At 41.1% G+C, this 27101-nt stretch overlaps 1 protein-coding gene across 3 annotated transcripts in view; it reads right to left on the bottom strand.

The window, feature by feature from the left end:
- Nucleotides 1-27101, bottom strand: part of TNC (tenascin C) — a 200070-nt gene that overhangs the window by 49820 nt on the left and 123149 nt on the right. For all 3 annotated transcript variants that reach the window (XM_068248108.1, XM_068248109.1, XM_068248110.1), the window contains 2 exons: nucleotides 12372-12494; nucleotides 2630-2773 (listed from right to left, as the gene is read on the bottom strand). In XM_068248108.1, coding sequence (XP_068104209.1) covers nucleotides 2630-2773; nucleotides 12372-12494 — 267 coding nt within the window. The remainder of the gene's footprint in view (nucleotides 1-2629; nucleotides 2774-12371; nucleotides 12495-27101) is intronic.

The following is a 27101-nucleotide window of genomic DNA, read 5'->3' as shown; positions in this document are numbered from 1 at the left end:
TCATCCCTGAGAAGCATTGTTTACAAAAGTTTTCTTCAGATAGTGGGCTGTACCCTCTGTAGATCATCTGCAGCTTTCCAGCCATTTGCAGTGACACAGGTTTGTTTCCTAAAGAAAGATTTATGAGGCGGCCCTGGCTGCCCTAATTGCTGATTACATTTGGGTCTCTATCAGTACCGTGTATCCTGAGTAGGCAATGATGACTCATAAATACTTCTCCCTGTGAACAATGCACAGAGTGAGAGTGCAGCTACCACCCGCAAGCATGTTAAGTTATTTTAGATCACTGTATGCACAGACACACTGCAGTTATGTTTAAACTAATTAAAAACGTTGTAAGAAAGATCCGGGAAACATGTCACATCCTTATTTCCTGGAAAAATGTGTGACTAACAGGATGGCAGATTTCTCTTATAAGGAATAGATGAATTCATGAAAGGACAACCCCCTCCTCTATACAAAGAATGGATTATTATGCAACTATGACTTCTATTTCTACTATTTCTGCTAAATAAAACAGGTATAAATTGTAACCTAAATTGTAAATTAATTACATTTAGAAATCTCAAATTTCTTGACAGTTTTAAAATACTGTTAGGTAAATCAGTGCTTTTAATGATAGTTATCCTTTAATGCTCCTTGGCCCTTATTCTTTTTACTTTTTCTCCTGACTTTTCTCCTAGGAGATTTTTCATCAGACTTTTTTCATTTCCTTTTTAAAATAACTTTTCAGAATATACATACAATTGCAAAAGTTACAAAAAGTAGCTGAAAACGCTATTGAAATTATTGTGTGTATTGTCTTGCTTGCTGGTGGTTTAAAAGGCATTTTATTGACAAGGAGTGTAAATATCACCTGCGGAAACCTAATGAGACAAAGTTAATCGCATACAGAATATAAGCACTGAAGCTATTTATCCTAGCCTCAACTCTGACCCTGACATCTCTTAGTTTTATTACGCATTCATGATTTCATAAAACAATTAAAACCACAAAAGAGTGCTCTCTTCTCTGTTTATCTATGATTTGTATATTTCTCACACAAAAACATTTACAAAGTCCACAGTTGCATAGATTTAATGTCCCAATGTACTGTTGGTTTAAGCGCCGTAACATAAGCTATGTTCTCTACATGGCACATCTCATGGCAGTCCTTAGATAGCTCAGTCCATGTTAGTACCTAATAACAAGTGTTAACAACAAAGAATCTAACAATCATTAGTCACTCTGTTGTATTTGAATTGCTATCAGCAACCTGGAAACCTGGACTCATCACCCACTTCAGGTTCTAAGTATCAATGTTTAACCTGTACTGAGTGTTCCCAGCCAGGGTCTTTAATAGGCACTATGTAAGCCCTTTTCTTTTATATACTTCGGTATTCTACCATATCTCTGCTCCATTTTCATGCCACTTGCCATTTTCATAATAGATCATTGGAACGACAGCATACTTCTATACTTTTTTTTTTCCACCAAACTGCCAAACTGGAAAACAGAGGTGTTGTTCCTCCATTGTTTTATCAAATCATGATTGTGCAATAAAGTTAAAAATGTTATTAGATCTGTGCGCACATATTATTATTATTTTTATTACTATATTATAAATTAATAATAATAATATTATTATTATTATTATTATTATTATTATTATTATTATTATTATTATTATTATTATTATTATTATGTGTGTTATTGTTATTGTTATTATTATTATTTTTTTTATAAAGCAATACACCAGGGGAGAAAGTGGCTGCCCATTCAAGCTTATGGTATAATGGATCAATGACTTGACACAACTATTTCTTTGATGTACAGGTGCGTCAGAAAACAGCACTGTAGCTGACCCAAGTTGGGTCGGAGAGCTCAGATAAGCTCTTTTGCATAAATAACAACTGAAGTTTCTTAACTCTTCCTTTCCTGGAAGGAATATTAGAATAATTTCTTTGCTACTAATGCTCTAGCTGTACTACAAATACAATTTATTATATAATAAGTTTATTTTCACTTCAGTTTCCCTTTAAGATATTCAACATTTGAAAGTTAGAGCAGATTTAGTGAGGGAGTTCCAGATATGGGAAAAAAACAGTAAGAAGTCCTCCATTTTGGATTGGAAAGAGATGATTAGGGTGGGAGAGAAGAGAAGATGATCACTAGCAAGATGTTGGTTATGTATGTATAAACTATGCTTTTGAAAAGTGGAACAGTTTCATCTTCTAGCTTAGGAATTAGAACACGTAGGCCTCAATTCACTAAGTTTTAGCAAACACTTTATCGAATGTTTGATAATTTACTCAGGAGTAAAATCTAATTTTGAATTCACTAAGGTGTTATACATCTATCAAATGTTTTATCGATAAAACGTTCAATAAATCTATAACGCTATATTATAATAAATATGTTCACTAAGGTGAATTCAAAGTAGATTTTACTCATGAGGTAAATTATCAAACGTTTGATAGAGTTTTCGATAAAGCTTAGTGAATTGAGGCCTTTTTTGTGAAATGCCAACTCATGCTGTTGGTAATCACATTGCGTTTTCTTATTTGTTACATTTTGCAAGTGTGGTGTCTTTATATTGCATTACAATGTCAATGGCATTGGTGTTCTCTTTGGACTAGAAGTGACTTACCTGTGGTCAGAGTGCCAGATGATGGTTTACTCTCTTCACTTCCTTTCACAGATACAATGCGTACAATGTATTCTACGCCTGGTATTAGGTTGACCAAGGTCGTCTGCGTTTTTGATCCATCTACTTCAACAGTGCTGCTTACTCCTAAGAAACATAGGTTGACAATGTTAAAAAATAAAAATACACATTTTTTTCCTTCATGTGGGAAATAGCGGGATCTTTTTGTTTACAATTGGGTTCGTTTTTCCATGAGTTGATGCTAATTAAACTAAATCTGTCTGCTTTGCTGACCTCTGGTAAAAAGGCTTGTTTCCTGGTTGTAATGAAAATCATCTGAGTTTAATTCTTTCTAAATCATTCAACTGGAAAAGGTCTTTCAATTAGTTTCCCTGACATTTCTCTTTCGTTCCTAAGATTAGCTTAACCACTTCGGGACCACAGTCTTTTCGCCCCTTAAGGACCAGAGCCTTTTTCTCCATTCAGACCACTGCAGCTTTCACGGTTTATTGCTCGGTCATAAAACCTACCACCTAAATGAATTTTACCTCCTTTTCTTGTCACTAATACAGCTTTCTTTTGATGCTATTTGATTGCTGCTGCGAGTTTTACTTTTTATTATATTCATCAAAAAAGACATGAATTTTGTCAAAAAAATGACTTTTTTAACTTTCTGTGCTGACATTTTTCAAATAAAGTAAAATTTCCTATACATTTGAGCGCGAAAGTTATTCTGCTACATGTCTTTGATAAAAAAAAAAACATTCAGTGTATATTTATTGGATTGGGTAAAAGTTATAGCGTTTACAAACTATGGTGCCAAAAGTGAATTTTCCCATTTTCAAGCATCTCTGACTTTTCTGCGCACCTGTCATGTTTCATGAGGGGCTAAAATTCCAGGATAGTACAAATACCCCCCAAATGACCCCATTTTGGAAAGAAGACATCCCAAAGTATTCAGTGAGAGGCATGGTGAGTTCATAGAAGATTTTATTTTTTGTCACAAGTTAGCGGAAAATGACAGTTTGTGACAAAAAAAAAAAAAAAAAAAGTTTCCATTTCTTCTAACTTGCGACAAAAAAAAATGAAATCTGCCACGGACTCACTATGCTCCTCTCTGAATACCTTGAAGTGTCTACTTTCCAGAATGGGGTCATTTGTGGGGTGTGTTTACTGTCCTGGCATTTGGGGGGTGCCTAATTGTAAGCACCCCTGTAAAGCCTAAAGATGCTCATTGGACTTTGGGCCCCTTAGCTCAGTTAGGCCGCAAAAAAGTGCCACACATGTGGTATTGCCGTACTCAGGAAAAGTAGTATAATGTGTTTTGGGGTGTATTTTTACACATACACATGCTGGGTGGGAGAAATATCTCCGTAAATGACAATTTTTTTATTTTTTTTACACACAATTGTCTATTTATAGAGATATTTCTCCCACTCAGCATGGGTATGTGGAAAAATACACCCCAAAACACATTATACTACTTCTCCTGAGTACGGCGATACCACATGTGTGGCACTTTTTTGCACCCTAACTGCGCTAAGGGGCCCAAAGTCCAATGAGTACCTTTAGGATTTCACAGGTCATTTTGAGAAATTTCGTTTCAAGACTACTCCTCACGGTTTAGGGCCCCTAAAATGCCAGGACAGTATAGGAACCCCACAAATTACCCCATTTTAGAAAGAAGACACCCCAAGGTATTCCGTTAGATGTATGGTGAGTTCATAGAAGATTTTTTTTTTTTGTCACAAGTTAGCGGAAATTGATTGTAATTGTTTTTTTTCACAAAGTGTCATTTTCCGCTAACTTGTGACAAAAAATAAAATCTTCTATGAACTCGCCATTCTCCTAACGGAATACCTTGGGGTGTCTTCTTTCTAAAATGGAGTCATTTGTGGGGTTCCTATACTGCCCTGGCATTTTAGGGGCCCTAAACCGTGAGGAGTAGTCTTGAAACCAAATGTGGCAAAATGACCTGTGAAATCCTAAAGGTACTCATTGGACTTTGGGCCCCTTAGCGCACTTAGGGTGCAAAAAAGTGCCACACATGTGGTACCGCCGTACTCAGGAGAAGTAGTATAATGTGTTTTGGGGTGTATTTTTACACATACCCATGCTGGGTGGGAGAAATATCTCTGTAAATGACAATTATTTGATTTTTTTTACACACAATTGTCCATTTACAGAGAGATTTCTCCCACCCAGCATGGGTATGTATAAAAATACACCCCAAAACACATTATACTACTTCTTCTGAGTACGGCGATACCACATGTGTGACACTTTTTTGCAACCTAGGTGCGCTAAGGGGCCTAACGTCCTATTCACAGGTCATTTTGAGGCATTTGGATTCTAGACTACTCCTCACGGTTTAGGGCCCCTAAAATGCCAGGGCAGTATAGGAACCCCACAAGTGACCCCATTTTAGAAAGAAGACACCCCAAGGTATTCTGTTAGGAGTATGGTGAGTTCATAGAAGATTTTTTTTTTGTCACAAGTTAGCGGAAAATGACACTTTGTGAAAAAAAAAACAATACATATCAATTTCCGCTAACTTGTGACAAAAAATAAAATCTTCTATGAACTCATCATACACCTAAAAGAATACCTTGGGGTGTCTTCTTTCTAAAATGGGGTCACTTGTGGGGTTCCTATACTGCCCTGGCATTTTAGGGGCCCTAAACCGTGAGGAGTAGTCTTGAACCCAAATGTCTCAAAATGACCTGTGAAATCCTAAAGGTACTCATTGGACTTTGGGCCCCTTAGCACAGTTAGGCTGCAAAAAAGTGTCACACATGTGGTATCGCCGTACTCAGAAGAAGTAGTATAATGTGTTTTGTGGTGTATTTTTACATATAACCATGCTGGGTGGGAGAAATATCTCTGTAAATGACACATTTTTGATTTTTTTTACACACAATTGTCCATTTACAGAGAGATTTCTCCCACCCAGCATGGGTATGTGTAAAAATACACCACAAAACACATTATACTACTTCTCCTGAGTATGGCGATACCACATGTGTGACACTTTTTTGCAGCCTAGGTGCGCTAAGGGGCCCAACGTCCTATTCACAGGTCATTTTGAGGCATTTGTTTTCTAGACTACTCCTCACGGTTTAGGGCCCCTAAAATGCCAGGGCAGTATAGGAACCCCACAAGTGACCCCATTTTAGAAAGAAGACACCCCAAGGTATTCCGTTAGGGGTATGGTGAGTTCATAGAAGATTTTATTTTTTCTCACAAGTTAGTGAAAAATGACACTTTGTGAAAAAAACAATAACAATCCAATTTCCGCTAACTTTTGACAAAAAATAAAATATTCTATGAACTCATCATACACCTAACAGAATACCTTGGGGTGTCTTCTTTCTAAAATGGGGTCACTTGTGGGGTTCCTATACTGCCCTGGCATTTTACGGGCCCAAAACTGTGAGTAGTCTGGAAACCAAATTTCTCAAAATGACTGTTCAGGGGTATAAGCATCTGCAAATTTTGATGACAGGTGGTCTATGAGGGGGCAAATTTTGTGGAATCGGTCATAAGCAGGGTGGCCTCTTAGATGACAGGATGTATTGGGCCTGATCTGATGGATAGGAGTGCTAGGGGGGTGACAGGAGGTGATTGATGGGTGTCTCAGGGGGCGGTTAGAGGGGAAAATAGATGCAATCAATGCACTGGGGAGGTGATCGGAAGGGGGTCTGAGGGGGATCTGAGGGTTTGGCCGAGTGATCAGGAGCCCACACGGGGCAAATTAGGGCCTGATCTGATGGGTAGGTGTGCTAGGGGGTGACAGGAGGTGATTGATGGGTGTCTCAAGGTGTGATTAGAGGGGGGAAATAGATGCAAGCAATGCACTGGCGAGGTGATCAGGGCTGGGGTCTGAGGGCGTTCTGAGGTGTGGGCGGGTGATTGGGTGCCCGCAAGGGGCAGATTAGGGTCTAATCTGATGGGTAACAGTGACAGGTGGTGATAGGGGGTGATTGATGGGTAATTAGTGGGTGTTTAGAGGAGAGAATAGATGTAAACAATGGATTTGGGAGGTGATCTGATGTCGGATCTGCGGGCGATCTATTGGTGTGGGTGGGTGATCAGATTGCCCGCAAGGGGCAGGTTAGGGGCTGATTGATGGGTGGCAGTGACAGGGGGTGATTGATGGGTGGCAGTGACAGGGGGTGATTGATGGGTGATTGACAGGTAATCAGTGGGTTATTACAGGGGAGAACAGATGTAAATATTGCACGGGCGAATTGATAAGGGGGGGGTCTGAGGGCAATCTGAGCGTGTGGGCAGGTGATTGGGTGCCCGCAAGGGGCAGATTAGGGTCTAATCTGATGGGTAACAGTGACAGGTGGTGATAGGGGGTGATTGATGGGTAATTAGTGGGTGTTTAGAGGAGAGAATAGATGTAAACAATGGATTTGGGAGGTGATCTGATGTCGGATCTGCGGGCGATCTATTGGTGTGGGTGGGTGATCAGATTGCCCGCAAGGGGCAGGTTAGGGGCTGATTGATGGGTGGCAGTGACAGGGGGTGATTGATGGGTGGCAGTGACAGGGGGTGATTGATGGGTGATTGACAGGTAATCAGTGGGTTATTACAGGGGAGAACAGATGTAAATATTGCACGGGCGAATTGATAAGGGGGGGGTCTGAGGGCAATCTGAGCGTGTGGGCAGGTGATTGGGTGCCCGCAAGGGGCAGATTAGGGTCTAATCTGATGGGTAACAGTGACAGGTGGTGATAGGGGGTGATTGATGGGTAATTAGTGGGTGTTTAGAGGAGAGAATAGATGTAAACAATGGATTTGGGAGGTGATCTGATGTCGGATCTGCGGGCGATCTATTGGTGTGGGGGGGTGATCAGATTGCCCGCAAGGGGCAGATCAGGGGCTGATTGATGGGTGGCAGTGACAGGGGGTGATTGACGGGTGATTGACAGGTGATTGACAGGTGATTGACAGGTGATTGACAGGTGATCAGGGGGGATAGATGCATACAGTACACGGGGGGGGGGGGGGTCTGGGGGGGGTCTGGGGAGAATCTGAGGGGTGGGGGGGTGATCAGGAGGGAGTAGGGGGCAGATTAGGGACTTAAAAAAAAAATAGCGTTGACAGATAGTGACAGGGAGTGATTGATGGGTGATTAGGAGGGTGACTGGGTGCAAACAGTGGTCTGGGGGGTGGGCAGGGGGGGGTCTGAGGGGTGCTGTGGGCGATCAGGGGGCAGGGGGGGGGGAAATCAGTGTGTTTGGTGCAGACTAGGGTGGCTGCAGCCTGCCCTGGTGGTCCCTCGGACACTGGGACCACCAGGGCAGGAGGCAGCCAGTATAATAGGCTTTGTATACATTACAAAGCCTATTATACACTGTTGCAGCGGCGATCCGGATGCCAGTAACCCGCCGGCGCTTCCGAACGGCCGGCGGGTTACGGCGAACGGGGGGCGGAGCCAGTCCCCGGCGGCTGATCGCGTCACGAATGACGCGATCGCCGCATAGCCACTCCCGCAGCCGCCCCCGCCGATGGGCGTATTGCGGTCGTTTGGGCCCAGACTTTGCCGCCGCCCATCGGCTGGGGGCGGTCGTTATGTGGTTAAAGGGACTCCGAGCAGTGCAGAAACTATGGAAAGATGCATATCATTTTAAAGATTTCTCTCTCCTCTTTCCAATGATATATAAACCGCCGCCCTACGCCTTTTAGTTTTCGCTATTTTCGCGATTGAATTTGCAGCAGCCGCGATTTCAATAGCGAAAATAGAGAAAACTAAAAAGCGTAGGGCGACGATTTAGGTGTCGCCAGAAAGAGGAGAACAAGAGCTTTAAAATGATATCCATCTTTCCATAGTTACTTGTATTACACAGGACGACACTTTCCCCAGTGTCAGCAGCTCCATTCAGCAGAATGGAGCTGCTGACTTTAGGAAAAAGTCGCCCTGTGTAATACAAGTAACTATGGAAAGATGGATATCATTTTAAAGCTCTCTTTCTCCTCTTTCTGGCGACACCTAAATCATCGCCCTACGCCTTTTAGTTTTCTCTATTTTCGTGATTGAAATCGCGGTCGCGGCAATTTCAATAGCGAAAATAGCGAAAACTAAAAGGCGTAGGGCGGTGGTTTATATATCATTGGAAAGAAGAGAAAGAGAGCTTTAAAATGATATGCATCTTTCCATAGTTTCTGCACTGCTCGGAGTCCCTTTAATAATCAGGATACTAGCAGTCTCAGCAATGACAGCATCAGTATTTTTCTCATGACAGGTTCACTTTAGATAATTTTAACCACTTAAAGAGAGTCTGAAGTGAGAATAAATCTCGCTTCAGACCTCATAGATAGCAGGGGCATGCGTGCCCCTGCTAAAACGCAGCTATCCTGCGGCTTAACGGGGGTCCCTTCACCCCCAAATCCCCTCGGTGCAGCGGGGAATCTCTTCCTGGTTGGGGCAGGGCTAACCACCGCAGCCCTGCCCCACGCGAGTCTGTCGGCGCGTATCTCCTCCTCTCCCCCGCCCCTCTCAGTCTTCCTTCACTGAGAGGGGCGGGGGAGAGGCGGCGATGCGCTGCTGATAGACACGACTGAAGGCAGGGCTGCAGCTGTGAGCCCTGCCTCCAGGAACGACCAATTCCACGACTAACGTTTTCGGGGGTGGGTTTGGGGGTGAAGGGACCCCCGTTTAGCGGCGCAATAGCGGCGGTTTAGCAGGGGCACACATGCCCCTGCTAACTATGAGCTCTGAAGCGAGATTTATTCTCGCTTCAGAGTCTCTTTAAGCCTATCTGGATGAGTATTTTTGTCCAGATAGGCGCAGCTAAAGGCAAACTGGGCAAGAATTCTCATCCCGTTTGAAAACAGCAGAACCTGCGGGGTGTGTGGGCCCAAGCCCGCGCACCCCGGCAGTTTTCCATATCGGCGATTGGGGAAGAGAAGGAAAGCTTCTTTGAATCAATCTCAATGCCTGTGATGACAGGACATTACCCCGATCACGCCGTGTCTATTCATAACAATGTAACTTTTTTTTTTTTACTTCGTAAAATGTTAAATCAATTCCTTGTAAACCAAGGAGTGTTTATCGCCATCTAGTGGCAAACAGTGAAATTGCCCTGCACAGATTTTGTGTTAAAAAAAAAGAACAGTAAATACTCTCATGATACATATTAAAAAAAGATAAGTCCCTAAGGCAGCTATTAATGGATTTTTGTTGTGTTTTTTTTTTATTGTTTGCTTGGTAACTGGGGGAGGAAAAAAGGGGCTTTGGAAGTGATTTAATGATATTAATTTTAGTAGATAAGGGCTTACAAATGATGGGACACAACAACAACAACAACAAAAAACACACAGAAAAAATACACCTTTATTTCCAAATAATATAGTGTCGCCATATATTGTACTAAGAACATCATTTAAATGTTGTGATAGCTGGGAGTAATGGGTAAATAAAATGGGTGGGTTTTATTTATGGTAGCATTGCTTATTTTAAAACTATAGTGGGTGTAATTGGAGAAATAGTGTATTTTTTATTTTCTTTGCGTGTATTTACCTTCAAAATGCATAGAAAATGAAGTAATTACTGAAAACAAGTATTGCTCTCAAAAAGCTTAATTTGTGGTGAAAAAAACAAGATATAGATCATTTATGTGTGATGAGTAGTGATAAAGTTATTGGCCAATGAATGGGAGGAGCGCTGACAGGGGAAAATTGCTTCCATCCTGAAGGTGAAAACACCTGCGGGCTGAAGTGGTTAAACTATAATAATTGCATAAGGCCATGATGAACACCTTCTTCATCTGCTATTTTATACTAACATGGAGCCAACACAGAGAGATGAATGTATATATAAATTACGGTCTTTTTCAGGGCCCTTACTTTATCACAAATGACTAAATACTGTACGTAAATGATGAAACACCAAAAGACCAATAGACCACTGTGAATCCTTGCATCTTAAATGAAATTGCATAAGAGAATTTTTATTGGTCCATTGGTTTGGACCAATGGGAATTCATGGGGATAAATTCCGATATCCCACCTATACATTTCCTTGTTATTAGGCAGCAGGAATGCAGTGAGAATGAAAAACAGGATGCTAATTCCTCAAATAACAGAAGCACACATTAAGAATGTATTTAATTAATTAGAATATTATTTCTATCTTTTTTAAGTTGTTTAAACTACTTAGTTCTTCATGATTAAGTGAGTAGGCTGTAAAAGATCCATTTTACCCTAATTACCCAATTATGCTTTGATATATTATTTATATAAATCTAGTTTGTACACTCGCAAGGGTTTCTGTTTATTGTATCAAATGAACCTGTACCAGTATTAGTGATATTTTCAAACTACACGCAAATTGTATGTATTTTCCTACCTGATTGTACTGATTGTATAGTGTGTTTAAACTTTAACTATTCATGAACTATATCTCCTTATATTTGTATGTATTTGTACTGTGTACAGCGCTACAAAAATGCTGGCCCTATATAGATAAAATAAATGATACTGTAAAGAAAAAAAAATAAATGTGCAAATGATCTTTTGCTAAACCACTGCACCAAATGCACTGAAGTCAATAGCTGAAGCAATACCATTATTTATAGGGTTCTAACTAAACCGTTCTTGGCAGTGGCACTTCTCAAATTTCTCCTTATACCAAGTTTATACTATAAATCATGATTGCAATTGCTAGCGCTTAGCAATTGTGATTTTGCAAAGCCATTTTCAGAAGAATTTTTGAGTAAGGTGGGTTTTTGCACATACATTCAAGCTGATCTCTTCAAAATATGCTACATGCAGTGCATTTGGGATTTTAACAAGATCACAACCCTACTGTGGAAACACCCTCATAGAATAACATTAGCCAATCACTTTTTGAAAAGTTGGTGCTATGAAAGGTGCTCAAAAAGCAATCTTGGTGTAAACCAGTGCATAGTGCTGATTTAAAGTTTCAGCATCACTTTAAAAAACAGGTAACAGCTGTATAAAACAGGTAACAGCTGTATAAAACAGGTAACAGCTAATAAAGAGTCTTTAACTGTATCACTATCAGGGTTTGTTCGGTCCCAGAGTTACAGATTACCCAGCAAGCTCATGGTGAACCTGAACTCCTAGGAGTGTGTAAATGGCTAAAAAGGACCAAAAGGGTTTGTTAGGTCCCACTAATGATACAGGCCCATATGCAATTAATTTTTTCTCCTTAGCTTTCTCCTAGTTGATATTTTCAAAATTTTCAATAAAATGCCTTTTAAAACACCGAAAAGCAAGAAATACTCAAAATTTCTCGACTACGTTTTGGTACTTTTTTGATTGCAGAAGTTGATTTGAAGTGCTGAAAGTTATTTTAAGTAGAAGATGAAAAATGATCTCCAAGGAGGAAACTCAAAAGAAAAAGTTAATTACATATGGGCCCCAGAGTGCTAATTCTAGCCCTGACCAGTGTATGTGTGTGTTTGCTAAAATTCACAGCAGCCATTCAGGTCTTTGAATAACTGATTGGCAACTTCCAAACTCAAAAAGGAATTGGCTATTCAATTACAACTGCCTAGAGGAAAGCTAAGAGGAAAGGTCTGTACGCATCACAGTGTTTGTAAGACTGTATATTTACTGAAACAAGATTTATAATTAAAAACACACTAATTTCCTTACAGTTTTCTACAGTTTTCATCAAGACTACATTTTTAGATTCTAAATTGGCTTTGTCAATTTAGCCTTCTCTGCTCTGTTATGGATGAGGTACATTTAGAACATAAGCTCTTACCTGTAGTTGCTGGAGCATATGTAATGAGGAACTTGTTCACTTTGATCCTTGGAGCTAGCCAGATCACTTTAGCTGAATTTTCAGTGATATCAGAGAAGGAAAGTCCTTGTGGAGATCCCAAAGCTGTAGATAAACAAATAGTTAAATCAAGATACAGTAATTAAGCTAATTAAGAGTAATTCTGGAAAATTCTTACGATACCCTAAGACCAAACGAGTGACTCATAATTACATGCCATATAGTATGTAATGATGCTTGTAATTACATAATTTATGACATATTATGTAGAATTCTTACACAATTACCATATTAGTTTTTGCTTTTAAAGTCTAAACTGAATGACTTTCCACAGATACATCATTACATGTTAAATGTAATGTGCTGTAATAGGATTAATCATTTAACATAATAACGCACAGAGGCTACACAATAATGTCAGCTAAATTAGCTTTAAAGATGGTGTACTTTGGAGATCATTTAATATTGTTTAGATGTTTTGCCCTTAAGGATTAACAGAGGTTAATGGAACTAATATAGGGTCATTAGTAACAGTTTAGGCCTTACAGCAGTTATACAATGCCTTGCCCTTACTTTGGTAGGTATGGTTGGTTACATATGCTGGCTTCAGTTTTCTGTTTTCTGTTTTCTCTAGGACTGTGTGTGGGTGCACAGTGCACTGAGATATCAGGTTTCACAGCATGTGCTTTTAAGGTAGCCATACACTGGTCGATTTGCCATTAGATCGACCAACTGACAGATCGAATCCGATCAGAGAGGGATCGTATGGCTGCCTTTACTGCAAACAGATTGTGAATCGGGCTGCTCCTGCCGCCTGTCCCCCCCCCCCTCCTGCCGCCTGTCCCCCCCCCCCCCCCCCCCGTATACATTACCTGAAGCTGGCTCCGGGTCCTCTTCTCCGCGCTGCACCGCATTCCGCACCGCATCCCAGCGTACACTGTGTCACTCCGTGACCAGGAAGTTCAAATAAAGCGCCCTCTATATGAACTTCCTGGTCACTGGAGTGACACAGGAAGTTCATGTACGCTGGGATGGAAGCAGGAACAGAGCGGTGCAGCGCGGAGAAGATGCTCGGGAGCCAGCGTCAGGTAATGTATACTTGATTGGATCGGCCGCCGCTAACGACGCGCTCCCTACCCGTGGGCGATCGATGGTAATTTCCCGCACGGCGCGATTGACGGACCGATCCGATTTCGGTAGGAAATTGGATCGGCGGGTGCGTTTAGCGCGAACGATTGGCAGCAGATTCCATCCCAGTGATCGTATTTGCTGTCGAAACGGGCGCAAATCAGGCCAGTGTATGGCCAGCTTTAATCTAATTGGTGCTTGATTACATTGGTACATGTCTTATGTACTCCAGGACAGGAAAAAGTTGGACTGGAAGTTTGTTATTCTTGAGATACAGTAAATGGTAAAAAAATAATTATTTTTATTCTTTTAAATTGCTCTGGCACTTTTGTACAGTACTTTACAGGGAACATAAATCATGTCACACCACTATCTCTCAGTGGAGCTTACAACTTTATGTACTTGCATGCCCCAAGCGTTGAGTAGGGCACTCTATGCAATACTAAATTCCCAATATTTTTACTGTTGGTATCACCCGGCATCTTACTCATGTAATGGCGACGTAATACACACCCCCAGCCTCTACCTAGAAACACCCACACCAGACATTTCAACAGTGTTCAACTTCTGACGCACTAAGGCCCATATGCAATTACATTTTTCTCCTGAGTTTTCTCCTAGGTGATATTTTTAAACTTGTCAATAAAATGTCTTTTAAGCCACCAGAAAGCAAGAAAACACTCAAAAATAATTTTGAAATTACCTTTTCACCTACTTTTGGTACGTTTTCAGTTAAAAATGCTGGAAAGTTATTTTAAATAGAAGATGAAAAATGATCTCCTAGGAGAAAACTTGGGTGAAAAAGTGAATTGCATATGGGCCTAAGTGTGTTAATTTGTGACTAACACTTAAAAGCTCAAGCACACTAGCTCCCCCAAAAAATATTAAAACTCTGTAAAGCAGTCAGAAAAATGTCCTTATTCTGGAAACAAAAATCCTTGTTGCTGTGCATCACAACATTCAAAATACATTTCTCAACAGACTTGAATAAAAAAGGTTTTTGTCCCATATAAACTGTCTCTATTGTAGACATTTTGGGCTTTTTACAGTACATTGCTCCTTTCATGAGAATTTTCTAAGAGAGGAGAGAGATTTTATTTTGATAATCAGAATAAATAGGCCACACACAAGTGAAGTCCATTAGTTATGGTGAACAAACCCAAACAACCCACATTAAAAGGTTTAATGGAAGCATGCCAATATAGCAGAAGAGTGAAGGGGTAAAATTGATTTGGAAATACGTTGTCAACGCTTAAACATACAAAGCCTATTTTCATGCTCCAAGTCCATCAAGTTAATGCCAGGATCAAAATAGAAAGCAAAAGATTTGAGAAAAACTGGAAACAAATTGAATGACATTTTTCAACCTATCAGATTTAACTGTTCCCGGTAAATACATAAGTGTAAATCGGTTAAGTTCTATAGATAAAATGGCCTGGTTGTTTTCTGGTGAAATATAAAAGACAAAGATTCTAGAAAAGAGTAAACTTTCTCAACAGGAGTCAACAGAGCTTCCCTGCCAATGTATGAGTAGCTGAAGACATAAATCAAGTGAGAAAACCCGACTTCAGTCAGTTACCACCCCATCTTAGCAACAGACCCCTTTGAAGTGTCTACATACATCAATTGCATTCTGTAATCTGATGCTTGAGTCCAAGATTGAGAGCTGTAATTATCAAACTAAAAAGTGCCTTTTCTGAATGGAGCAATTAAAAATGTCTATTTATTTTATGTCTGTATAATGAATGTCTTATATTAGGTTCCCTACCTTTGTACACTTAGAAGTCTTTTTTTTCAATCTTTTCATTATTTTTAAGTTTATATAAGCTTTCCTGTCTAAAGTGAAAACACATCATGGCTTTATTTGCCCTCATGCTTTTAAAGTAGACTTCTACTTTTATTATGCTTATTTTATAAAAGGCCCTATTCTGATTGTCAGCCAGATACTAATATTCCCACGCATAAATAAGGTCCATATGCCAGTTCAGTGAGAGCAGCCAAGTGTTATATTTAAATAAAAAAATATTTTTAAATGTTATAAATATATATTTTTGTGCATAAAAAATAACCAGAAATCCATGAATCCAAGAAATTCTAATTGGTGGCTTTACTACTGGCTGCTCAAAAAAAATGGGCATTATGTAACTCCCGCATATATGTAAGGAGACCCCATCTCTACAAGTTTACATTTGCTGACAGTTTATACAAGTGTATGATGGATCCAAGCTATCCTTCTGTGAAGAAAAAACCTCTATTCCATTCTGTGATATATACTGTAGATAATGAGTATTACATTGAATCAGTGCAAACAAACATTCAAAGTCAAACAAACTTCCCCATAATAACTCACATATAACTTGAGTCCAAGTTAAGATGTCACCGCCCAGTCTGTAAATAGAGATGGCCTGAACGGTTCGCCGGCGAATGGTTCCCGGCGAACTTCCGGGGGTTCGCGATCGTGGAGAATCGCAGACTTTCCGGAAGTTCGATTCGCCCCCATAGTGCACCATTAGGGTCAACTTTGACCTTCTACATCACAGTCAGCAGGCACATTGTAGCCAATCAGGCTACACTCCCTCATGTGCCTGCAGTAAATAGAGAAGGGACAGCTGCTGCAGACTCTCTCATAGGGAAAGATTAGTTAGGCTCTTGTAGGCTTCTTAGGCTCTTAGCTTGCTCCTTGCTGATTCTCATTGCTAAAATAGCACCCCACAACAGCTCTTTTGAGAGCTAATCTTGTTCTTGTGATCTATTTTTTTTTCTGTGTGTCCCACTGACACTTGTGTTGCATAGACAGCTTTGATAATTAATACTGTGTGTGCCACTGCCAGGCCCAGCACATTCAGTGACTACCTGTCTGTGTGTGACAGGTGCACATTACCCATCACTGCATATACCTACCTGTTGTTCACTGCGCACCCACCTACGTGAGCGCATGCAGTGTCACTGTGCCTGTCCGCTACCTGTCTGTGTGTGACAGGTGCACATTGTAATACCCATTACTGCATATACCTACCTACCTGTTGTTCGCAGTGCACCCACCTACCTACATGAGCTGAGCACATGCAGTGTCACTATGCCTGTCCACTACCTGTCTGTGTGTGACAGGTGCACACTGTAATACCCATTTCTGCATATACCTACCTGTTGTGTTCAGTGCACCCACCTACCTACATGAGTGCACGCAGTGTGATATACCACTCCGTGCATACCTGTTAACTGCACCTGTGTGACTGACTGCACATTGTATTAGTCAAGTCAGTGCATACCTTTCACTTTATCCCCCACCCCAATATGGACAAAACAAAAGGCAGAGGAAGGCCACCTGGTAGGTCTGTTCGAGGTCGCGCTTTCGTGATTTCATGTGGCCCTCGACCAAAGTACAGTGTTCAGAAGAAGGCACGTGCCATCAACCCCCAATATTGTCAGGACGTAGCTGACTAATACAGAACACCTCAGCTTCTGCACGGAAGCGCGACATATCTTCCTCCTCCTGCTCTGATTCTGGCACCCCACTTAACACTCAGTCGGCCGCCACCACCAAAGTGCCATTCACCCAGGGCTCAACAGTGTGGGCATTTTTTTGTGTGTCTGCCTCAGATGAGAGCAATGCCACCTGTACTCTCTGCCACCAAAAATTGAGCCGTGGAAAGACCAAGACCTGCGTAGGGACAACTACCTTTACGAAGGCACATGATTACAAAGCACAAACTGCAATGGGATGACCACCTGAGGAAAAGCAGCACACAAAAGCAAAGCCACACACCACGCAGTGAAAGATAACAGGCCGCAATTTTTTCTCAAAAAAGGCGATACCTAAACTGTACCGTGATGTTAAAAGGCAAGTGATGACATCTCTGGCACACAGCGTTGGGTCAAGGGTCCATCTGATCACGGATGCCTGGTCTGCAAAGCACGGTGCACGGTCAGGCCGGCCCGAAGACTAAGTCAGTCCCCACACACAGCATCTCTGCCTGCACGCCATGTGACTGCCTGCCCCAAGACTAAGTCAGTCCCCACACAGCATCTCTGCCCGCAGGCCGGTTGACTGCCTTCTCTGCCACCACCAACAGGGTCCAGGACTCCAGGCGGATTCCTGAATTTTTAAGGCCGCTGCTAGCAGCTGCCGCTATAATAATTTTTCTGGTGCGTGTACATGCCTACCTAAACACTGCAGCTGCAACAATAAAACAAAAGGCATGTACATGTGCCCATTCCTGTTCGTGATCATTACCTAGCTGCAGTGAAGGAGCTCGCATGACCAATGGCTATATGAGTGTGTCGGGGGGAAGGGGGGGGCAAACCCACGATAATATGGTCGTTGCTTCATTGTGGACGCACTAAATTTGATCAGTTGGACAGTCACTGTTCTGTCATTCAGCTACCTTAGCCCGGCAACCATATGGGCTTGAAAACCACCATGGCCTGCACTCTCGCCATGGTGCGCACCAGTCCAGCACGGCCGTCACTACACAAACAGCTGTTTGCGGTGCGTTACACAGTGAGTTTGGTGTGTCAGTGTGAAGCAGTACTCTAATTTTAAAGCACTTTAGGCCTGCAATTTAGCATTCAATGTGATTTCTGCCCTTAAAACGCTGCTTTGCGTCAAATCCAGATTTTTCCCCGGGACTTTTGGCATCTATCCCACTCATCCATGCAAAAACTCAGATGTTAGACCCCTTGAAACATCTTTTCCATCACTTTTGTGACCAGCATAAGTGTTTCTAGTTTTCAAAGTTCGCCTCCCCATTGAAGTCTATTGCGGTTCGCGGTTTTCGTGTGAACCGATCTTTTGACGGAAGTTCGCAAACTGAAAATCGGAGGTTCGGGCCATCTCTATCTGTAAACAGCTGTAATATGTACTGTATACCGGTTGAGGCCTGTGAGAGAAGTTTATTATGGATTTCTTTCTATAAAAAAATTCACTTACGGACCAAATAAGATATTGATCTTAAAACAGAAATATGGAATGTAACAATTTGTGCAATTAAGCCTTCATTGTGTTGAAAGAACTTGTCATTGTACACCCTCTAGTGGATTGGGTGCGCTACAGAAATGTTGGATTATGTGGCAGCGATTAGAGAGGAAGAGGTTTATTCTTTGTGGCATACGGGACATTTTTTTTCAACAGTGCCATATGACTTATGTCATCTCCCTTCATACAGAAGCAGATTCTAGGATAGCATTTATTTCAACCCCAAAGATTCCACTGAACAAACAAAGACATTAGTCCTCATTCCATAAAGTATACAGTATACATGTTTCCTAGACAGAGTGGCTGCACATATAAACCAGACAAAGTAAATGGAACCCACCACTTAATTACAGAGCACATTGACTGTTGGAATAAATCATCATTATGATTTGCCCAGAACGTGTACATCTAAAGGCAGTAAGTTTTCCTCTTTAGCTACATATTTTGATTTGCCTCATCCTCTACTGGCAGATAGAAGGAAATATTAAAGAGTCTGCTGTAATAAGTATGAGCAAAGAGCCAGTGAGACAGTTCAATGGAGGAAGCTCCACAGAATCTATATAAAGTAAGTCTCATTTTTCTTCAGCTTTGGCAGAGGTAAAAAACACATGTACAGCAGCATCAAAACACCAATGTACCTCATCCGGCATCAGAAAAAAGCATATCTGTTGGATCACCTTATCCACATTCTCAGTAGGAGAGGAATTAACCTTGTTTCCAGAGTTACAGGGAATAACCCCAAGACAAGCTACATAGATGATTGAAAAAATATCAACAAGAACCTCCCAAAGCCCTGCAAATATTAAAAACACTTCCTGGATGGTTACAGATGATTGGTTTGCTTCAGGGCATCAGGAACATGCAATGTAGACACTATAGGCCTGATCCAACTCACTTTTCCTCATAAGTTTTCTCCAAGGAGATAATGTTTCCTCTTCTGTTTAACCTCCTGGGCGATAATCCCGAGCTGAGCTCGGGGTATATCGCTCAGGAGGATTTCTCAGGCCCTGGTGGGCCGATTTGCATATTTTTTTTGTTACACGCAGCTAGCACTTTTCTAGCTGCGTGTCAATTCCGATCGCCGCCGCTCGCCGCTACCCGCCGTACCGCGCAGCCCCCCCCCCCCCTCCAGACCCCTTGCGCAGCCTGGCCAATCAGTGCCAGGCAGCGCCGAGGGGTGAATCGGAACTTCCTCTGACGTCCCGACGTCCATGACGTCGGTGACGTCATCCCGCCCCGTCGCCATGGCGACCGGGGAAGCCCAGCAGGAAATCCCGTTCTGAACGGGATTTCCTGCTTACTCTGATCGCCGAAGGCGATCGGAGTGGGTGGGGGGATGTCGCAGCGCAGCGGCTATCATGTAGCGAGCCCAGGGCTCGCTACATGATTTAAAAAATATTTTTTTTTTTTAAAAAGTGCTGCGCCCCCTCCTGGACAATGCAATTGTATCGCCCAGAAGGTTAAAATAACTTTTGGATTCTGCAATTGAAAAAGTACTACAAAGTAGCTGAAAAGGTACTGTCAAAAGTATTTATAGTATTTCTGTGCCTGCTGGTGGCTTAAAAGTCATTTTATTTATAATGTGAACATTTCACCTGGGGAAGACTTAAGAGAAAAAGCGAATTGGGCCCTTTGCCTAGAGACCATTAACTTTACAGGGCCCACAATAAAGTACACATATGAAAAATATAATAATATAGAAAAAAGTTAAACTTTTTGAACCAAAAAATAAAATAGGTAGTGCTGAAAGAATGATATGCTTTTTAAACCATTAACTTCCTCCCATGTGCAGGAAGTCAGTCAAATCAAATTACCTCATTTGCATCCTTGTTATATATTACTTATACATAAATAATTAAAGGCAAAAGATCAGGATGGTAAGCACAACCAAAAACTAACATCATTTACAAAGACATTGGCAATGTTTTTGTTTTGTTTGTTTGTTTTTTTCTGGCAGTATAACTTTGAATACAGCCAACATTTCCTAAAAGTAGTGGATCTATCTGTTGATGAAATGCTAACCTGAGACTACACATTTATACAGCTTAAACAAGCTGGATTGTCCTGCTCATTCCATTTCCAACGGTGCCCATTCATGGTACAATTAAAACGTTTGATTTTCCCATTTATTTGATGATCAATATCAAGAAAAAACTCTGTGTACCCTATGGCTTTATTCCTATGGCTCTATGTCTACCTAAAATGGTAGCAAGCCCCCCCTGTGTACCCTATGGCTCTATGCCTATGGCTCTATGTCTACCTAAAATGGTAGAAAGCGCCTCCTGTGTACCCTATGGCTCTATGTCTACCTAAAGCACCTCCTGTGTACCCTATGGCTCTATGCCTATGGCTCTATGTCTACCTAAAATGGTAGCAAGCCCCCCCCTGTGTACCCTATGGCTCTATGCCTATGGCTCTATGTCTACCTAAAATGGTAGAAAGCGCCTCCTGTGTACCCTATGGCTCTATGTCTACCTAAAGCACCTCCTGTGTACCCTATGGCTCTATGCCTTATGCTCTTCCTCTGGGGTGGATAATATCACCACATCAACCTCATGAACACCAGGGGAATGTAATGTTTTACATGTCCATGTTATGTTGCTGATTGTAGAAATGTTATTTTCCTGACTAGTATGTATTGAGTAAACTTAATCATATAGCTATATTTTTTCATAACCAGTTTATTTCTGTCTTTTGTCTGTCTATCTTGTTTCTGTAATTGTATCAGTAATTGTATATACTATAGTAGTATCTGTTTTTATATTATATGGTAGTTTTTGTAATTGTTTCAGTAATTGATGTATAACATATGGTAATATCTGTCTCACTTAGAGGTAATTCTACCAAAGAAAACCATCAAGCATTAGAACACTGCTTCATGGTGAAGGTAAATTAGCATAACATAAGTCAGAGATATAACATCAGTTTGGTTTTTACATTAGTACCCCACACCATACCAAATTTAGGGCAAGTCATTGGCAAGCTGAGTAATTTTTACAGTACTTCCTTGAGATCAAGATGTATGTTATCCATTCCATACCTGAACTTACCTGAGATCACGATCATTGAAACTTTTCTTCTTTATCTTCTGCATTATGAGTAGGAAACTATTTGATTTTTTTATGAATAAATATACATAACCACCCCTCCCCCAGCACCTCATCAAGTATCTGTAAGCAATAATTTGAAATTTGCAACTCCGATGGAAAGTCATTCAGTATAAAACCATAACTGTAATAGTGTGACATATGGGTCTGCCAGTCTATCATTGATAAAATGAATGAAATAATTCCTATAATTATGGTGCACAGGCTATGTGGTGCTGATTCTGAGAACTGGAAGCAAGATAGAAAAGGAAAAAGGGATTTAATTATGCCTCGGATCCATCTGCAGAGCAGAGATAGTTATAAAGCCACCTGTGGAGGAAAATTGTATGTTACAAGCACTAAGGAATCAAGAACAAGGTGGTGGACAGCATGTGAAGATTTCCATTTGGTGCCTTACAGAGAATAAAGTGACATCTTATTGATGTATATACATCTATATGTATATGCATACATATTTGTAGCACACGCAAACCTACAAATAAAAACAACATACGCATATATTTTTATGCGATGCTAAAGCCATGTACAGCAGATGGAAAACATGTTTTGTGCATATTAATTAAAGATTGTGCTCATCAGGAGTCAGGACATCCTGTAGAAAAAAAGAAGGTTGTAGAGAAAAAAAACTTGTAGAGAAAGAAGCTTGCAAGGCTGCGGTGATAAGCAAAATAAGATTTCAGTGAATGAAACATGCAAAGCAGGAATCAGTCGAAGGAGCTCACCACATACAGCTTTCAATCATTTCATTCCCATATATGTGTTAGTAATGGTCTGTCACCATAATTCATTGTTAGCTGTCCAGATGTCATAACATTCTAAGGAAGCTATTCAACCTAGTTTTTAAAAGCCCATAGGGGTTGTACGATTTTTATGCATGTTCGTCACTGAACTTTCACATTCCTCAGTGGTATAATGATATCCTTTCAGAAGTTGTATTATGATATCCTCATGAGTAATTTGATTATGTAATTGCAAGCCTCTTGGAGAGTACCCCCTCCTACGGTATATTTAAGGAGAAATAAAATGGCTAACGTGCTTAATCTACCTAATTAACCTGTTGTGATGACATTTCACATCATTTTTGCTATTTTATTCTTGATCGTAATTATGATTTTGCATGTAATCTTGGTTTTGCCTAATTTTGCAAGCTATGCCGAATTGCATTCATGGAATTCACTAAGGTATTTGGAACCTATTTGTGCATAGATGAATTTGTGTTTAAAAATGTATGGGCATGCATGCGAAAAATCATTTTCACATAGATGAATATTTTGTGAAATTCCGAGTCAATGCAAAATTGCTTATTCTAATTATGATTATGTGGAAAATTAAGTAAATAATTGGGAATTTTGATGTGAAATTTGACCTCATCAGTATTAATCTGTAAAATCAGGTTCTGGAATTTAAAATTACATTATTTTACACTCTGAAAAATCACAAAATGTATAGACATAACAAAACTCTAAAGTAGTTCATTTAATACCTGCAACTAATTAATCAATGAACACTTGAATATTTATAACTAGACAAATACATAAAACCTCCTCTTGCCAAAAGAAGGTTGAACAACATGATACATTATTCAGCAGTTAAGTATGTTGTATGTTTTGGAGGAAGCTGGCTATGCTCTTAAAAGAATCCCGAGTTGATAGACATATGGAGGCTGCCATATTTATTTTCATTTAAACAATAATAATTGCTTGACAGTCCTGCTGATCTTATTGGCTGCAGCAGTATCTGAATCACACACCTGAAACAAGCATGCAGCTAATATCGTCAAATGTTTGTCAGAAACTTTTGACCTGCATGCTTGTTCAGACAGAGACTGTGGCTTTAATGCTGGGAATACACGGTTAGATTTATGCGGCGGATCGAGCCGCTGGCTCGATTCCGGCGCATCCTCGCTCGTCCCTGCCGGCGCCTGGACCGATCCCCACTCGTCCCCGCGGGCGTTCCTTATCTTCCGCTCGTCTTCTTCCCATTGTCCGCCCGCGGGTATCGAGTGGGGAATCGAGCGTCTCGCTGATCAGGTCCGTCGGAAATTAGCAATCGAGCCATCAGCGGCTCGATTGATAAGAGACTATCTAACCGTGTATTCCCAGCATTAGAGGCAGTGATCAGCAGGACAGCCAGGCAATATACATTGTTTAAAAGGAAATATTTATGTCATCATTCATATGTCTCTGACCTCTGGTTCACTTTAAAAAGAATTCAAACATATTACTTCTGTTACATCATAGAGTATAGGAGCATACACTGCTATTAATGAAGGTTAGCATTATTCTTTGGAAGTGTTATGGTCAGCTTCTGTTGTGGCAGATGAGCTCATGTGAAAGGGCCCGTATGCAGAAACAATATAACCGTCAGTGTTCTTGCATACAGTGATGTGCCTGTAATCTTTCAATAAACTGTGACCATAGTTAAATAATTTTTAACCAAGCCAAAAAACAAAAATGAAAGGTTGTGTTTAAAATGTATAATTATATTTGTCTTTCCTCATTTACAAGACTGCCCTTAAGATTTTCAGTAAGCTTGCCATACACTGACATTTTGTTAAAACTGCACATTTTCCTCAAATTTACAGTAAAAAAAACCACCTGGCAGCTCCTTTATACTCTGGGCAGTGAGTGCCTCACTGGAGATTCTTTTGGCATTACTGCACAGTCTGCACTTTTTATTTGGTGCAGAATTTATGGTTGAAGCCCACTTCAATTATCTTGACATTCCCACTATAGGACATCCCCGGTTGCTAAGTTAGACAGGGTTTAATTATTTCTAGGACCTCAGAACAAAGAGCTGCTAAGCTGATGAGACCCACCAGGCAGTCTTGTGCCATAAGTGATAAACAGGCAGTCACAATTAATCTTATGTTTTTTTGTTTTATGTGCTAAGCTCTAACGCTGTCCAGGACTGTTTCTTTTATTGTAATGATTAACAAACTTGGATTTCCAGTTGATTCTTGTGTGAATACCTTCCACTGATTTATGATCACAGAGAGCATTTAACTTCACCTCAGCTTAACTTTACCACTCTATATGGGGATCATACGTGAAATATCTTTTTATTAATAAAATTGAACCTGTCTGGTCTCAGAGCAGATCAAACTGACTATGCTGCTTAAGTGCACACATCTTGATGTGAGTGAATTTACCTGTGTTAAGCAATGATTCCACAGTGACAAGTAGCAGAGACTAGCACCAACCAGACGTCTGTGCTATGAGAAATTGGCGACTATTTATAGAGCTGCTGTCAGTGCAAACTATAATGAAAATCTATACAGTAAAAAAAAGCAGGCCATACACTGGCTCGATTCACGGCCGTTTCGACAGCAGATCCGATCCTGGGATCGGATCTGCTGCCAATCGCTTGCGCTAAACGCACCCGCCGATCCGATTCCCTCCCGAAATCGGATCGGACCGTCGATCGCGCCGTGCGGGAAATTACCCTCGATCGCCCGGCGGTAGGAGCGCGTCGCTTGCGGCGTACGATTCGGGCCCGATCCGAGCATGTATACATTACCTGAAGCTGGCTCCGGGGTCCTCTTCTCCTCGCTGCACCGCATTTCCGCATGTCCCAGTGTACGCTTATACTTCCTGTGTCACTCCGGTGACCAGGAAGTTGAAATAGAGGGCGCTCTATTTGAACTTCCTGGTCACGGAGTAACACAGGAAGCGCCGGGATGGAGCAAGAACAGCGGTGCGGTGCAGTGCGGAGAAGATGCCCGGGAGCCAGCCTCAGGTAATGTATACGGGGGGGGGGGGACAGGCGGCAGGAGCAGCTGAACAGATTGTGATCGGTTTCAGGCTGAAATCGATTCACAATCTGTTTGCAGTAAAGGCAGCCATACGATCCCTATCTGATCAGATTCGATCAGATAGGGATCTGTCAGCTGGTCGATCTAATGGCACATCGACCAGTGTATGGCCACCTTAAAACCCTCTTGTTATCCTATTCAGATAATGGAAACTAACAGGCCTCAACTGTAACCAGGGACTCACAGACATGGGATGCTAATATATTTAATTTGCTAGAAATTATACTGTGTGTAAATAGTGACGCTAACAGCAGACTGATTACAAGCATTGTTCACCTTCCCCTTTCCCCTTCTATGCAGACATGCTAGCGTAGGCCTACATGTGAGCATGCTTAGCGTAGGCCTACAAACACTGTCCGTGGGTGCCATGTCTGTCTGTTGGTATTTCCAGCACTTAAGTGGGCTTCGCTATTTACCGCTAAAGTTGGCCTGCCAGTTAAGTCTATGGAGCCCGCTGCGAACAGCTGGTTCGCGAACATTTGTGGTAAATTCTCGTTTGTGATGACCTGAAAATGTGATGTTCGGGTCATCTCTAGTGGCTGCTGTGATAATTACATTTACCTAAAGGAATCAGTGTTGCTTGTGATATCACAAAAAGTCATTTTTGCATTGATGCATTTTCAATTTTGAACATATACAGTATTTGGGAAAATATCTTGTATTTTCGTGATATGGTCACTGAAAATGAATACATGAAAGTAGCCGCAAAAACGCTGTCACACATGCTGGCTGGCTGCAGAGGAACAGTTTATATTTTACTTCTGCTTTCGCTTTTGCAGGCAGCCAATCATGATCCATGTTGTGGATCCGCATTGACATGTGTGCATGATGCACGCTCTGTACTGTGCCATTTGCATAACAGCAAATTAAACGTTTTTAAGTGAAAAACCATGAATGCATTACAAAATGGTTTTCAAAGGCATTTTCACTTGAAAGTCAAAATTTTCCTTGTTTCAGTAGAACTACTGCTGAAAAAAATATTGTCATTTTCACTCATCACAGAAAGGAATCTTCCAGATATGGGGCCAGATGCACAAAATCACGATAATACTGCCGTACACAGACAGCGCATGGCAATATTACCCTTACTTCCCACAGCAAGTACAATGAGTTACGCTATTAGCGTGATCCACACTGCTCAAGTAGCGCAACCATTGCTACAGTAATGAGGTTTGCTAACTGTAATTCTCATTAGCAGCATGCGTCACCATAGCAATGGTCGCTCTACTTGAGTACTGTGGGTCTCGCTAATAGCATAACTCCAGTACTTGCTGTCGGAAGTAAGAGTAATATTGCTGTGCGCTGTCTGTGCATGGCAGACTTATTACCGTGATTTTGTGCATCAGGCCCATAGAGTGAAATATGCATTTATTGAATGCAGATCAGGAAAAAAGGATAACTGTACTTTATTGTGAAGGCAAAGTTATCCATTAAATGAATGCATAATAAGATAATACGTTTAGCATCTATTCTAATCAGTACAACATCATTGTCCATGTTCCATGGAATACAATTTGCCGACTGATTTATGCACTCCTTGGGAGCCCATGAATTTATAGTCCTAACTATTCCTAGGGCCTCTGTTTAACACTATTTTTTAAATGTCATGCCCCCTTCATTACCAATCCCTTGGCATTCAACTGATGTATGCAAATTCTTCCCCTGATAATGGCCTCCAGCAATGGACA

The sequence above is a fragment of the Hyperolius riggenbachi genome, chromosome 8 (genome assembly GCF_040937935.1).
Source record: "Hyperolius riggenbachi isolate aHypRig1 chromosome 8, aHypRig1.pri, whole genome shotgun sequence".
Taxonomy (NCBI): Eukaryota; Metazoa; Chordata; class Amphibia; order Anura; family Hyperoliidae; genus Hyperolius; species Hyperolius riggenbachi.
This window is presented reverse-complemented; position numbering and strand designations above follow the sequence as displayed.